This window comes from Manduca sexta, chromosome 28, assembly GCF_014839805.1.
Source record: "Manduca sexta isolate Smith_Timp_Sample1 chromosome 28, JHU_Msex_v1.0, whole genome shotgun sequence".
NCBI classification, from domain to species: domain Eukaryota; kingdom Metazoa; phylum Arthropoda; class Insecta; order Lepidoptera; family Sphingidae; genus Manduca; species Manduca sexta.
Genome location: NC_051142.1, coordinates 16,323,029 through 16,340,557, shown reverse-complemented (window position 1 = coordinate 16,340,557; position 17,529 = coordinate 16,323,029). Strand labels below are relative to the sequence as shown.

General features: G+C 36.2%; 1 protein-coding gene across 1 annotated transcript; it reads right to left on the bottom strand.

Annotated features, from left to right (window-relative positions):
- Window positions 1-151: 151 nt before the first annotated feature.
- Window positions 152-17,529, bottom strand: LOC115456218. The gene is made up of 6 exons (XM_030185183.2): window positions 16,402-17,529; window positions 7,981-8,089; window positions 5,062-5,237; window positions 4,460-4,572; window positions 4,114-4,269; window positions 152-3,713 (listed from the first exon to the last, which is right to left on the bottom strand). Exons 1-6 carry the CDS (start codon window positions 17,358-17,360, stop codon window positions 3,115-3,117), a joined length of 2,112 nt encoding a protein of 703 aa, XP_030041043.2. The 5' UTR covers window positions 17,361-17,529; the 3' UTR covers window positions 152-3,114.

Genomic DNA, 17,529 nt, shown 5'->3' with positions numbered 1-17,529 from the left:
AAGAGCGATTGTCGTAATTGTTCACCGCTTTGTTATAGAAGTTTTGAATGGCTTTACTTCTATATGTGTATTCTGGACTCGAAAATAATGTTATATTCTCTATGAATCAGAAAAGCATCCTTACTTCTGCATCCACTAGTAAAAAAAAAACTATTTCTTCGAATTTTTATTTGAAGGCATACATTTTGCATTACAAAATTAAACAGTAATTACATGTTATTACAACCAAAGATTACATTAAGTTAAAATAATCCCAACAATTCCCAGTTTTATTTAAGAAAGTTTTTAAATACATTGTCAAAAGTAAATCACTGCGGACTATGTAACTGGTTAAATGTTTACTTCATTAAGCATAAATACCTAACTACTGTACTGAGTAAGTACTAAAGCATAGTGAAAAATTAAGTAATATGTTTGGTTTGAATTATCTGTTGAAAAATAGATTGTAAAAAATAGTTTTAAATATACATTTTTTGTTAAGACAAAATCATTGTAACTCCCCAGCTTGATATATAAGTAGTTGTTTATATAAAAAGGCAAAGACCGACTTTCTTGCAACTATGGAAGCCTGAATAACCCATTTAAAAAAAAAATGTGTAAATAATTGATTAAATAAAAAACGTCGGTAAAAGAAAATTTCCATTTCATAAAGAATATGGCCGAGTTGTACAGGAATGATCCAAGCCACAGCTAATAAAAATTATAGAGTAAAACTCTCTTTTTGTACGTAAAAGAAAATAAACGATACCAATAACTTTTTTCAAATCATCGCAATAATTAACCATTCAGAACATTTTTTTTAAATGCTTACAATAAAGACTTCATTGGTTGCTTTATTCTCAAGATCGATTCGAAAATCCAAGAACTTTATTGAAAACGACTTTTAGTCTAACTATGATTAATCGTTAAATAACTTTTTGAGGTTTGAATTAGCCTTAATTGATTAAAAATAACTACATGATTTTATTTAATAAACCATAGACAAACTGATTGCATTCGCGAAGAAACCCTGTTTCCTTTATAAGTTTGAAGTATTTGGGCTTGGGGCTTTGTAGGAGGTAAAAGGGCTTCCATTATTTCATGAGAATCGGTCATATCACCATCAAATATGTACCTCATATTTTATTTTTAAACTAGAATTTTAAATCATTTGATCAAATTCATTGTATTTTCACCATAAAAGGCAACACTGGGAACTGTTGAGTTAATTTATAAGTAAAAATTTTGAAAATATGCAATAAAGTAAATAATTTTTTTAAACATTAACATCATTAAATACCTTAAAGATATACCATAATCCCGTCGGCCCGACGTGATTTAAAAGAGACCTACGGGTCACTTATGACCCATTCGACAAATTAGTGGAGTGAATACGGAATACTTATATTTATTACAAAACATACGAAAATAATTCATATTTTAAAACAGTAGGTACATTAAAAAAAACACGTAAATCATCACACGTCTCGGGAATTACAAAAATAGGTTAATAATTGCATTTATAAACTACTTGGTTATCAATCAATTACCCGTAATGTTTTCCTTTGAAATTCAATTAAGGCATTATTGTATAGGTCTATTATGTTTTAATTTAAAATTACTAAGAATTATCAAATAACCTATCATTAGTATTTAAAAGCCAAAACCCAACCAAATGGTTCAAAAGTCTAATATCAACCACGTCAAACGCAACGGGACAAAAATTATCCGCGCGAAAAAATACAATGAACCTCATAACCCCTATCAGGGATGGTGAACCTTTGGTCAACGTGTACTAAAAAAAATACAAAAAAAAATATGGTATGTAACGTGCCACCCAGGATCGGTTTTATCTATCCGGGTGTGCCTTTTAGCGTTTTTTTATGATCCAACTATGTTTTTGTTTTGCATATTATTCTGCCCGAATTATTTTGTCACGTGCAACTACACACGTGCCATCGGTTCGCCATCCCTGCCTTATATAAAATGGTTACCAGAACAACGTGGTAATAGAAGGCAATATACTTTTTTAAAAATATTGCATCCAACTATGTATTTATTACAAAATGTGACAACTTCCTTACACAAGGGTCACGTAAAATGTTACTATTAGATTTTGATTCCATTAATAGCAAGTTTGCGTTTATTTTAAAAACTATCTGGTTTCGATCGCTGATCGAAATCGCTGATTTTTATACACTTTAATTACAATATTCAATTAAAAACAATTAAGTAGGCCGGCATAATTTTGGCTGTCGAGAGAAAGAACGTACCTACTTGCGGGGCAAAACCTCATATAAACTCTTTTTTGTTAAATTTTCCGTGCGCCAATTAAAAATATGTATATGCTCGTTGCTGTGTTGATTAAGGTATTCGAGTGTTAATGCTATAGCCCTCAGGAATCGCATATTTCTAGTCACATTTGTAATTTACATTATCTCCAAAGACCGGTCTTAATTAGTTTAATGAAGAATGCAACATTTTTACCAACTATTTCTAATAATTATTACCACATATCCTAATGGCCTTATCAAGTAACGAGTTAACAAGAATTAGTCAAATAATTCGGGCATAAACAATAATACATTTGCTATTTATTGTTAATTCTATTAAATCGTTATACACTTTTGAAACAGATCCGACTTAAAATCTAGATTCAAAATAATCAGGAAACTACAAACTTACTCAACACACCTATATTAGTGGGTCAAATTTGACCCAAGGGTTATTAAACTAGTGAAATTAATTGTTGACCGATACATAAAATACGCAATTAATATGAAATGTGAAATGTATGATAAGCATGTTTTTATATAAAATATAAGTGGATACATACATACATATACACACGACTATAAACACTACCACCAGATTACTAGCTACCGATGTTTTAGAAAATAATTCTGATTCAGTAATCATTTATAGTCAAATCTGTTTCAGATGAGTGAATTGCAATGTAAGTTGGCGTCAACAAAGCGAACTGTCCCGCGCTGGCCTTGTTGCACCGAACTTCTATTTTTAAAGGCAGTGTTGCTGAACCCTTAACTCCCTCCGGACTAGCTTTTAGCACGACGCTGCTCTAACCGGACTTCTCTTCTAAGATGACCTGGCTGTTCCATTTATGACCCGTCACTGTTATTTCATTTTATCTGTTTTTATCCTTTTCTTAGGGGGCTGTCTAATCGCTGGAATGCGAGACTCAATTTTCAAGTCCATTATAACTCCAGCCTTTCCAGCCTTCACCAAGCCTTTCTCGACTAAATCCTCAGCACCGACATTAATGATTTTTTTAAATACATTGACAAATTCTCCTTTTTCGCTCGTTTTCGGTCTCTTAGATTGTCCGGCTGGTGACAGCAAGAAGTTTTCCAAAATAACAGGCTTCGAACGCTTCTGTTCTTCCCTTGTGCCTTTTTCTTCACCGTTTTTCATACTTTTCGACTCTGAAGATTTCTTCTTCTCTACTTCCTTAATGTTCATTGTCCCTTCGCTGTTTTTGATGATGATGTACGTGCCAGGACTCTTCGTAGTCTCCGGCACGAGACCGTTGAAACAATTTATCATGGTTAATTTATTAGCTACTAGGGTAGACAGGGGAGCAATATTGAATTCAGTAAGTAATATATTCACGTTGGACCCGGAGTGGTTTACTATGCTGGGGTCGGCACCATTTTCTACTAGCGCCTCTATGGTGCGACGGAAGTTTGGAGAAACTACAGTCTTGTCGCCGCGTTCTGTGAAGATATAATCGCTATTAGCGTCGTAGTGATTTTGAAGGATTACATAAATTTTTTGCTTGTTCTTTTTAATTTAGATGATATTAAATGTTATTTTTGCATAAATTAAATTAAATGAACCGCATGATTCTATGTATTTTCAGTAAAAAAAATCAACGAATCCGAAAGATAAATAAAGGGAAACCATTAATTAATATCGTTAATAATTTTTAACACGAAAAATTTTAATATAATTCTTAGAACCTACAAAAAAATACTATTGGACCTAAAATAGGCCAGCAATTTATCGTCCGCACCGTCTGCCTCGAACCAAACCTATTATACTATTAGATATAATTATACTGTTACATAGAACAATTCATACATAACTACTAAACCAAAAAAATATTAAACTCACCCAAACAATCCGTGCAAGCAGCCCCCACGGAGAGAAACAACGCTGTGTTCCCGGAGGTGGGCATCTGTTTATTGATGGTACTGGGCGCGATACGAACCAGTGTCTCTACATTCTCACCTAAGCCTAACTTACTGGCCAACATAAGGGGTGTGTAGCCTGAAAAAAAACATTGCAATTTTTTTACACACATTTTTAAAGTGAGAAGCAGAACGCCACCCATTATAGTAGTTAATGCAATTTTTACACACATTTCCAGAACGAAAAGCTAAATAATAAAAATATACGCATTGAAACTGAAATTTAGTCAACCATCCCCGGTCTCCCCTACAAATCCCTCAAAACTCACCGTTCAAATCGCACATTGAACACATCCTGACCAAAAGCAACCTCGCCAGCCTGTCGTCCGGCATGTTGGTGTAGTCTTCATGCCACAGTTCATCGTTCTGTTCTAAAATTCTCCTAGAATAGGAAACGAATTTTTTTTAATTTTTTTTTTTTTGAGTTAAAAACGAATAAATTTTTTATTGTTTAATATTCTCGGACCCGTGGGGCTTTTAGGTCCAAGCTTAAATGTGCTGAAATTATCTTTGTCGCCGCCGGGCAAAATCAAACTTTATTTTTAACCTTTCAGAGTACGTTATTACATTTTCCACAGAAGAAAATCACCATAAAACTTTTCTTAACAGATTTTGAGTAATTTCTGACGGCGTTTGCTGGATCAGATTTTTTAAACATTGGATATGCACGGTTTATTACAGATATAAAACATCGGCATTAAAAATAAAATCAAATACTACAGTAAAAAATAACGACATCGGTTAAAACGACGCACCGGTTATAACGACATAATTAATTAAAAAGTGTTGCTTATAACGACTATCGGATATCGCGACTAGGTTAGGTCCATTCCATATCTTCATTACCGATTTTCACTGAGGTTTCAATTACCTAGGATTCGTCATGCAATTTTCGACGATCGCTTTAAGATGCTCGTGCGGCATTTCTGCCGCGTGGTGTATCGACGTCTTCTCTTCGCTGTCGGTCAGCAGCGGATTGGCGCCGAAGCGTAGCAGGATCGAGGTCATGTTAGAATGGTTCTTCAATATAGCCATTTTCAGCGCAGTCTGGAAAATATATGTCATGAGTGGCTTCAAGTAGAGGTTTCTTTTATTGTTTTGAACGACGAGACGAGCTCGCCGTTCGCCTGATGATAATACGACCGCCCATGAACAGTAGAAACACCATCCAAAACTTTGAATTACAAAGTATTGTTTGGTATTCCAATGCGCTCGCCATCCAGAGACATGAGATGATAAGTCTTATTATGTCCAGTAGTTACACTGGCTTCAATGTTCTTCAAACCGCAACACAATAGTGACTACAAACTCTGCTTGGCGGCAGAAATAGACATTGCGGTGTGTGTGTCGGATTTGTTTTTCTGTCGTGATCATCGATCAACATGGTTGATCGAATGTCGTGTTTCAATGCTTTAGAAGACATCCAGATTGTCATGTTTCGCTAATAAAACATGTTTGCGAATAACTCTTGTTAAAATAAATAAGTTTCATATGAACAATGTAGCCGGTAAATTAAATACTTTATTTATGAGGAAAAATACAGGTAAGGACCTTCGTCAGATAAAAATAAATTATAAAGCAAATAACCTCACTCTGGACCGTAAATAATATATGAATAATTAGATTGTCCCGCAATCTCGTCCGCGTGCAAATATGTGTAACAAATATTACATTAAAAATAGTGCATACATTATATCTTTCCATATTTTCATTGTTCCTCTAACTGAATTTCATCATAATTGGTTTAGTATAATAGCTTAACCGTGAAAGGGTAACATAAATACTAAATTACATCCGCATTTACAATATTATTAAGGATTTGTTTTATTTTACAAACTTTATATAATTTGAAAGCACCTATAAGCTAACTCTTAATGCAATAGGCATTCTCTGGCAGTCAATTTGGGTGGAGGATATCTATATATATAAATGAATCCCTATTTCCCTTGATCACGCCATTACGTGTGAACGGCTTGACCGATTTCACTATTTTTTTTGTTGTGTTTGTTATTATCAGAAGAATTGTTATTATGAAAGAAAAAATTCTAAAAATTGCGCGAAAAATTAAAAAAAATAGAAAACTTAACGAAAATATAATTTTATATAACTGTCAATTATTGTTTGAAATAACTGTCAGCGATTGACAGAATTCGCGACGGGACAACGTCTGTAGGGTCAACTAGTATTATATATAAACGTAATCTATACTATACGTAATAGATACAGCTGAAGAGTTTATGTGAATGCGCTGAGTGAGAAACTAATAAACCGTTTTTGAAAATGTTTTCCAAGTGCGATAGACTACTTTTTATCCCAGGAAAATATTTATACCGGAAAAACATTTTCACGCGAGCGGAGCTGCGTGCAAAAGCTAGTTATTATAAACATTCATCATGTTACCTTATCTTTGTAATAAGAACTGTATGCGCGATAAGGGGGAGCTCCCAGAGGTACCTATAATTGTTTTTTTACCTGTAATGCATTATGGAGCACGGCTAAATGTATTGGAAATCCTTTCCGTGTATTGTGACGTGCGGTTAGTTTCTTCGAATCATATTATTGTATTCCATATATATGTAGGGTCTTTCTCCATTGCATTACTAAACGAAACCACATACTTATCTTGAAAATAACCTTTTACTATAAATTTTCCGAATCGTAGATGTAAAATAAAATAAAGTTTCGAACAAAATAAATATCATTAAAAATTTATTTTAATTATACACGCTCTAATGACAATACCACTCTACGATTATTCGTCGCAGCGGCACCATCACACTTTGAGTCAGAAATACACTTACATTTTCGCACTAAACTACAAAATGATGAGGAAAGTAAAAGGATTTTTGATGAAAAAATCATTATTCGTGGAAAATTTTTGGCACAATGATAGCAGAGGTAAAGACTTGTATGTGGTTTTATTTATTAACGCAATTTCAAAACGACCCCGTATAAACGCGTAATGGCAAGCGCCCTGTCCATAAACAATAACTTCAATATTCAACTAAAGTAGGTCCGTACTGCGAGTAATAAGTTTTATCCTCTTCACCCTGTGATATTAAGTGGAACTTAACCTATATAATTCATCTATCCCCATGCTCCCGTTAAACATTTTATCAAACAATAATAAAGCTTAAATTGATGAACTTACTACATAAATTCCAATGAGATATTGATAGAAATCATAACTGTCAACCAAACGAAAACAGAGCTTTACTTTTAAATCAATACGAAACAAAATAATAATACTTTTATTTTACGTATAAAAAATACACCAAATCAAAATAATAGCGCCTATAAGAATGTTAGATGCACTTCAAAGTGTGAGGAGCCAGCTATGGTCTACACTCCACACTCTACACCCTACAAGGCGCTGCTTTTCTCCCTGCGAACAACTACAATCACCGACCATGTAGGGCCGTTCAAGTATTACGTAACGCAATTTTTGAAGATTTTTGACACCCCCGCGTTACATACGCGCCGTAACGTTTTCCTGTACGCCACCGCCGCTCCTCAAAAATTTATGTAACTCTAAAATTACATTTTTTTTCGAAAAGTACCGGAAAAACGCTAAAATACCTTTGTTATTGTTTTAAAATAAAATATCCAATGTTACATAACGAATTGTTCGAATCCCGCCTCCCGCGCCTGTAACGCATCGTAACGTCTTACATGAGCCCCCGTCCCCTACAAATTGCGTTACGTAATACTTGAACGGCCCCTTTAGCAAATATTTGACTTGGTTTAATTGACCTATATCTCATTTAACCCCGACCTCCCCTAAACTTACCCAGTCGCCGTTGGCTGGTTCGTCGACGGATCTCTTTCTGGCAGTAAGTACAAGGCATTGTCGCAAGAGAAGTGCTAAGTCATTGTTCTTGACAGCTTCGTGTATTGGCCTGTGAAATAAGAAAAATGAGCTATTAACTAGTGGTTTATTTACAATTTTTTCTAGTGTATGTCTAGCGCCTCGGCTCCCTCCTATCATATCATGGGACGGGATTATCTGGATTTACTGGTGGAATGTCTTTCGTATGCGAGGGCCGCGCCGTCTGGGTAGGCAACACCTTAATGTTTATGTCTCCCGTCAGCAGTATTTATGCACTATTATGTTGATTGTTCCGGTTCGAAGGACATCATAGTCAACGTAATTACTTGACATTATGAGACTTAACATCTTATGAGAGCAGTTATAATTCAAAGTAATATAATCCGTTGCTACTGTTTATGTGCGGTCGGTATTGCTTCTGTCAGGCGAGCGGCATCTCGTCATTCGAATTAAAAAAAAAACACGATAAGGAAAATTGGAAGAAAATTTTAATCACGTAGTAAAGTTTGAATCTCGGAAAACGATTTACGTTATTTTTACTAATATTAGACACGAGCCAAATTCCACGCTGCCGACACCGCTCAAGGAAGCTAATAGGTTACAAACTATTATTAGTGAACAATGAATATTTCTAACTCTTCCCTATACTTCTATTTAATTACTTTCGTCGCGGGATAAAGACAAATTAGTTTTCCCTGAGACTCGCCGAGCTTCACCGCTCGGTGTCATAAAATGCGTGCCACTGCTGATCCTGGCTTACAGGAGTTGTAGTGGTGGGTGTGAGGGCGGGAAAGTCAAACAAACTATTATTAATTAGCGATGCGTGTAGTACAAACATCACATAATTATATCTATAGATATTTTACTCGACTATCATAATGTATGTGCAAGGGAAATTCCGTGCCTATTCCTTATCTCACAGATATACAATGCACTACGTAAAATTTCAAATTGCACATAACAAAAATGTTAAGGAAATAAAATGAAATAATTAAACTAAACCTGTACACCGTATACATTATTGAAATTCCGTCTATATTAACTCTAACATCAGTTCGGTAAGCAGTTCTCACTAGAGAAGAATGGACAAGAAATTCTGGTGTAGCTCTTTTCAAAAAAACAGCACAATATGCACAATGGTCTGCAAATTGTTTTAATGATACATAATTAGATTCTACATATATTCGACGTATGGAAAGCCGCCAAAAGTTGGGTTACATGGACCCTTTGCCACTGGTCTAAGGTGAATTATACAATTTCTATATTTTTGTTTAGAGCAGTTCATTTATAGTTAGTTCGTACTAACAAAATTTCTATCTATCTACAAGTAATAAATGTATAACAATGTTTGTCTTCCATGTTTCAGGTATTTTGGTGGCGGAGTAGTACTCACTGCTGCTTGCAAAAATAGACATTGCGAACATGCTTGTGAATTGAGATTGTTTAGTGGATGGCCCTGGCGTCGTACTGTTTGCGATATGGATCGCTGCAGGAATATAGACATGTATAGCGGAAGGGTTTCTTACGCGAACGAGGCCGCGAGCAACATCTATTATAATTATAAAGCGGGTGACGTTCGATTAAGTGCGCCTACTTGTGTCTCGTCGACCTTCTTTGTCTATGTATCTGTGTCCTTAAGTACGCGTACTCTAGTCGTCGAACAAGTTTGTCGGAGATCCAACCGATTTGAAACATATTCGAAAACGGCCCCAGAACCAGCTGTGACTTGCACCATAATTATGAACTCCAAACCCTCCCTGTCTAAAGCACCGTATTCAGGCCCCGTCGTTAAAAATAAATGTAGATTCAGATGCTAAATATTCTTCAATATTTATGAAATATTATAAATATATTGTATAAAATCGCTTTTCGTATAAATAATTGATATTATCGATCCACAATCTAGTCGAGTACATCCCTAATTCTTACTTCATTTTCCAATCAACATTTACATCACTCACAGCTCATTCACTATCGCTCTTCGTTGAATTGTTGGTTGAATGTGTTTAGTGTGTTTCCAAGTAAATTTATTTTAGAATAATTATTATTGCCACTCCGCTATTCTAACGGATTACGTGTGATTGATTTTATTGATCTATGTTAATCAGACCTTAAAATAGCCTTGTTAAAGTACAAAATAATCAGATACCTAGTTAGTGATTGATTTTTATTGCTTCGATATACACATATTGGACACCTATATCAATAAAAGCATATTTTAAGATCTAAGCCTTTAAATCTAGCTTGAACATTGAAAAGCTTTTAATATTATTTTAACCTCAAAATCCGATCCTTACTTTGGATTAATGCGATATCCCAGCTGGTCCGTATTATAAATAATATGTCATGAAAATATATTAATTATTCTAAATATTACAATTATTTTTTCCATTACTGTTGGTTTTGGTTGGGCACAGATCAATGTCCTTTATTCTTAGCTCTTATCGGCTGTTATGATGAACCGTTTTTTTTGTTTACCATTCTTCTATCCCGACTCAACATCTTCGTTTCTTATTATTCATAATACTATATGAACAAACTATACCAGCAAGTCTGTCGTGTGTCGTCGACGTCGAGTTGGACAAGTTCGCGTTCTCTAAGACCGCCTATAATATAATATCAGCCTCTATTACATACTGCCCTACTGTTGGGCAAGGGCCTCTTCTAATACAGAGAGGGATTAGGCCGTCCGCCGTAGTCCAACGCGCAGGCTTAGTGCGGGTTGCCAGACTTCACAAACCCTCAATTCTTACAGAGAACTTCTCAGATATCAGATGTTTCTCTCACTTCTCACGATATTTTCCTTCGCCGAACTGAACAGAGATAGAGAGAACTGAACGTACTTGGATTTTGAACCAGCAGACATCCGCATCGGCAGTCCATTCTACTACCAACTAGGCCATCGCTTCTCATACGTCATCACCCACTTAGTATTATAAAGAAATAAAGTATTTGTTTTAATGTTTGATGATTGATTCTAATTATCGTTTGCGCTAATAGCTTCCATTTGAAGCTCCGTCATATGTTTTTGTCGTATTAGTAATCGACTTGGGGAAATCTCGAGATGGTGCAAGAGATATCGGTCAGATTACACGATATTCGTGTTATCAGTTATTATTTGTGGTGTAATTCTTATCTATCGAAAAATTGTTATCAGACATGTGTTAGATTAAAATTTGGGATTCATATCGGGTTTACTCAGAGTTTCGCGTCGCTTGCAAAGGCAACATATTTTGTTGCAGGAATGTTGCACAACAGTACGCGACGATGCTGCGCTGCGATCTATCTTATCTTAAATGTGGATGTTTGCTATATAATTGCGCGTAATTCGTTGATGCAATTTGACGTAAACACGAGCGCAGTCTTCATACTGCGTTATTGTAATTCCAAATACGCTCACGGGACAGTGTTCCATACAATTTACATAATCGAAACTTTAACATGTAACTATAACCCAAATATTCGTGGTTGTGCGACTGTAGTGTGACCACGTAGGATATTTTATTTCGGGACAAATCTTTAACGCGCCAGAGTCCTGAGTGGAAAGAACCCAATCCATACTTACTAACATAAAAGCGAAAGTAATTCTGGCAGTATGCCACGCTTCTACGGCTAAATTATTGCGTTGATTCTAATGGAAATTAATACGGAGTAAACTTTAACCCTAAGAGGACACAGACTACTCATTATCCTGGAAAAGTACACGTTAGGACTTTTATCCAGGAAAAACTATTTCACGCGAGCAGAAACCAATATGGTATTTTAGGCCTCAGTTAGACTACTGGCGAATTTACTCCCTCGGTAGCATAGTTGGATTACGGTACGACTGCAGTGCTGAAGTCTCGGGTTCGATCCCCGGGTCGGCCAAAGCAATAGGTTTTTCTATAAAGTATCAGTCCGGAGTCTGGAATTTTATTTTGTTTTATTCTATTAGATTTGGCTCACAGCTATCAACAACAAACAAATATAGAACGAAATTAATACAATAGATAAGCCAACAATAATTTGTGCCTGATATGGCGATAGTCTCGCCCCCTATCACGTCATGCGATGGACTACACGGCGTGTACATGTCACGCCGAAAAGTGGATGCAAAACTCTGCCTACCCCTTCAGGGATAAACGGCGTGAGTGTGTTAACTTGGCAAATAAGTGCTCGCATATGACTATGAATTGTAAGTAACGCATACACCCGTACAAACTGTTTACACACTATTCGTGACTCCTCGTGTGTAGTGGGCAGCGGCGTACGGGAAAATTTTCCGATAGGACATTACATAGATATCGCTATATGAATAAATGCGGTCCGCAAACCGTTCAAAGTTAATTACATTATATAAATTGCGAAAACAAAGCCGGCAGTATTCGTTATATGAAGCCGTCGCCACTGGTACTCGATAAGTATCTAAATCAGGGGTTATAATCGCAATGACAAGAATCCGCGGACAGCAGACACAGTACATAAACACATCCCAGCCGAGGCCATTCTTGTACGCTCGGTCTACACATCCAATGCACGCCCATGCATGAAAAGACTTTTGTCGCGGCCCTAGGCGCAGTTAAATGTGTATACTTCTATGTTGCAATTCACATTGAGGCCTATAAGGGGTGTCGGCGACGCAAATACTTTTTACTAAATATAGTTTTGGTTTTAATTATTTGAATTCCGATTCTTCGATATAATGATTTTATGTACTTACTTGTCATTTGAGAGTTTTTCGTCGTATGTGAATAAATATTTTTCTTATAACGCCTATTTTAATTTTACGTGGTTGAGTACTGGCTCATCGTCAATAAGGGGCCCACGAACATTTCCTGGCCTTCTCCCCTCTTCCTATACCCCTGCTCCCCCCACTATCCTTCCTCAGATGTCCCTTCCCAACTTTTCTCCAGGGCCCTGCAGACGCTAAGCCGGGGGACTCCAATATCAGCTTACCCCGAAGTAGACTGCGGAGTCCGATACCCCAAAAAATAAAAAGAAACAAACATCGGAGTCAAAGTACTCGCGCGCGGTTTTGAATGAACATTTACCTATAAATGACGCATATTTTTTACTTATAACTAAATGACTAGCCACACGTATATGAAGGCGTCACGACTCGGGAGTCATGGTCAGCAGGCGTGGTTTTCTCGCCTTACTGGGGCCACCTGAGAATAATTTCTAACACCCATCATAATCTCAATAGATATGGTGTGAAAATAGTGCTAAAATAATAAATCTTTATTGCCACAGTTATACGATTGTACATTTCATTTTGAATCTCATCACTCCCGAACTAGTTATAACTGTATCTCGAAAATGAAATAGAGTAGGTACACCTTCTGACCCTAAATGCTTAATTTGGAGACAGCATGCATGTCGCTGGCTCTATATTAGAAGGTCCTATGTAACTTTTTACTTATGTTGCAAAATAGATAGTAAATTACAAAAGACAATAAATCATGGTTCCCCCTTTATGTTTGAAAAAACAATGTATTAATTTGTACAAATCAAATATAACATAGAACCCTGTGATACTTAGCCAGCGATATGACGCAATCGTTAAAATTACATTTTTTGGAGCTGTTTGATCGACATCAGACTTACCATCATCGGGCCGCTTTCTCTTATGCCTACTAAACAGTTGTGATAGGTACAACTCGTACAAATATACAAATATTAACGTAAACAATTTTAAATAGGCTCGCATTTATATAAGTAGATGCATACAAAACGTTGGTTTTCTTGTTTCGATCGATGCATTGTTTACAATCCATCACACGTTGTACAATTATAATTCACATATCTACAATGATCGTCACGTCACTTCTTCAAAACGTGCCATGACGTAAGAAAAGCTCAGCAAACGTGTTTTGAGTCCAACTGGACAGCGACCGTTTATACGACCGATTTCAATACAGGATCCTGAGATAGTGTAAATGGAACAATCAGAATATAGTTTGTTTGAGGTTTATTTTATTGCCTTAGTAGGCAAACGAGCTAGCGGTCCGAGTGTAAGTAAGCATCCGCCGCCAATGCACTTTAAAATGCCAGGCACAGCAATGGTTTCAAAGTACTTTATTCTGATTGGATATTTTTTCCATCAATACAAAAATAGCAAATGAGAACCTTTATTGATGTATGCAGTAAGTGAAAACCCATACCCATTTTGTGCGTAAAAACTCGTAGTGGCTTGTTTTGCGCCATGCTACGTATTCAGCCGGTATATCAAATAGACTTTGCTTTCTGTATATAATAATATAATACCAGCCCTATGTCATATCCTGTCCCAATGCTAGGCACGGGCCTCCTCTTCTATCGAGGGGGGTTAGACCTTAGTCCACCACGCTGGCCTAGTGCGTATTGACAGACTGCACATACCTTAAAAATTCATCGAGAATTTCTCAGGTATGCAGGTTTCCCCACGATGTTTTCCTTCACCGTTGAAGCAAGCTATAATTCACAAAGTATACACATAACTTTAGAAAAGCCCTTGGATTTTAAACGTGCGGACATTCGTCTCGGCAGTCCGTTCCACACCCAACTGGGCTACCGCCGCTATATCCTTCCGCCTTCCTGTCTATTAAATATTCGCATAAAGGTATGAATGACTGAAAGTCCTCAATCTCATTTTCCTTATACGACAGTACTTCTTCACATTCCTCTCCTAATGTGGTTCATTGTGGCCAGAAGTTTGTCTACATTTACAAATTTATAATACGAGTACCGTATAGTTAAATACATAATATAATTTCCGGAATACAGTATATTTTTTTATTTTAGTACCTGTCCAGAAAAAGACTGTTGATATATTCCACTTTAATTTAACCACGCTAATAGCTAATGCGGATCCAATTTGTTTAATTAAGTATGGAAGAAACCCTGGCTCCGGTTCCAAGGTTGGACAAGTATTTGTGTGGATTACTCTGACATAAGCTAATTATTTCCCTAGAGGAGGTTGCCATCAAATAGATGGCGTATTAACAACTAAGCCAATTTTTTAGACACCTATTTACCTAACAATGCACCTTACCTACGAAATGATTGTGATCAGAGACTTTTTTTGCTTCGGTCCTGGGCCTCTAGTCGGCTACGGCCGCCACTGACGTCAGAACTTAGAACTCTACAGTACTAAATGTTACAAACCACGTGAATTTCATAATATAGGAGTTTTCGAGCCATCTTCCAAATAATATTTTTTTTAATATACCTCTTTAACGAATCGCGCGGGATAGTCCCTGAACGGAATTCTTGCATTACGAAGCGGTTCACACCACCTGCTAATGACGTCATCATTGACAATACAATTGCTATGATTGTAAGAATTTGTGAGCAAATGGGCATACAAGTCGAACATTAGAACAACCTGAAGTTCGCGAAAATATATAGGAATAGTTCGCGGCTTTACCCGACTGCTACATCTTCAGAAAAGAAGTCATAAAGATGTATTGATTTGGAAACTTAGTAAGTTAGGTTAACAGGTTAATCAGCACACATTTTATGATGCAGGCCGACATCATTCTGGCGACTGGCGAGGGCCAGAATTTATTTGGCCTGCAATGTACTAACCATCATGCAGATTGTATGCTATTCTTTAAATGGCAAAATGATGTATTGAAATTATATAATTAAAACAGTTTATTTAATGCATCCTTATCAATGTTTATATTTTGGAGTGAATTATATTGTCTTATCAAATGCTTGATAACAAAATAAACCATGAAGTATTTCTGTAAGGTTACAGCTGTTATTTCAGCTTTTTCGGTTAGTGTAGAACCCGTTTATTCTGTCCCCATCCCACTTCAATATAGAATCAGTATCTTCGTCATGTTGAAATAAAAGATTTATAACTAGCAGCAGGACAGTTATATAAGAACTATTTTAATTGTATTTTGTTTTATAAAGATCAAGCTGTTTTACACAGAATAACAACCCCATCAGATAAAGATAAAAACACACCTCTTCAGTGTTCTTACGTCACATAAAAAATTAGGACAAGCCTATGGGTGTCACTGGTAATAGAAGTTTCTCTCAATTCAAGATCCTTGTTGATTAAATCTACTGACCATTGGAGTTGATTAAATCGCTCTCTTAATAAAAGATTGACCTATTCCAAAATTGTTAATTTGTGGGAATCTTCAAAGAAACGCATGTGATTGTGACGTTTTTTAAATTGCTATAAAATTGAACTAATTAAAGATAGGTCAAAAATGAATTCTATACCATGAAAAAGTAAAGGTCACCAACAGAAATTAGTTATTAGATGATTCGCATAAATTAACAATTTTTAAATAGGTCATTATTTTATTAAGAGAGCAAAATGTAACTAGCCAGGATGCCAGGTCTTTATCTAGCATTATTAAAATTAGAATACTTATTAAACCTATTGAAATGAATACTCACAAATTTCCATCTTCGTCGGCCTCTATACAACTAGTCCAATCCAGTAAAGCCTGTGCTGATGCTAAACGTTTCTTCTCTATCGGATCCTGAACGACCATTTGACCAAATATAATTTCACTTTTCGGAGACAGTACTTCAGGCATCTCTTTATGCACCGGAATGTTCTCTGGGGCTATTGAATCCTGCTTCGTATGCTTGTCAACATTATTTATTAATGCGATAGGATTATTCAACAAAGTATTTGTAGTTAATATTGAGAGTGACGAGAGGTTGCCGATGCTTTCGTTAGAATTTTCACAAATAAGATCGTCTAAAACTTCATCTTTTGCCAAATCATTGAATTCAAGGTCTTTATACTCGTCTGGGTTAATCACAATTTTTTTCACGTGTTTCTCAACAGTCTTCGCCACGTACGGCACAAGGGCTTGTCTCTTCAGCCGTTTCCTGGGCTTCGATTTTGGATATAAATTTATTCTTGACTCATCAGTCTGGCATGAAGAATCTTTATATCTCTTGCTGGTGCCAGTTTCACCCGTTTGTGTAGTCGTGTCCTTCGAATTATTTACGGTTAGTAAAGCTAAAATTCCACGCACTTTCAAGTCCTGACTGATCACTGAACACAATGCAGAAAACAGAGTATCGTAATTTTTTTGTCCGATTAAATTGCTTATACGTTCAGAAGTCTTCTCAATTACAACGTTGGTAGGCGTAAGACACTTTGCAATAGTTACACTGTTGTTAGTAACTCTGTTCAACTTGTTAACTATAGTGACGACGCGGTCTTCCCCCCGTAAAAAATCCCCAATTTTTGACTCATAAATTACGTCTTCTTTGAACACAGTCTGCGATATATTAATCAATTTATCACCACTTATCACGAACTGCTTCTTCTTGAGAATTATTGGCATTTTTTTAAGAAATATGGTTTGCTTTTGTGTGGGGCTCGAATTCGTCGACATTTTAATACATAAATGTTATTCACCTCACTTTACGTAAAATAAAACATATAAACTAGTTCGTAGCAGCAAAGCCCGGGACATTAACTATATAGATAAGTACTGAAACTAAATGTTTGGGGTATCCCCCTTCAACTGAAATCGACATGTTGGCAAATGACAGTTGTGTTGC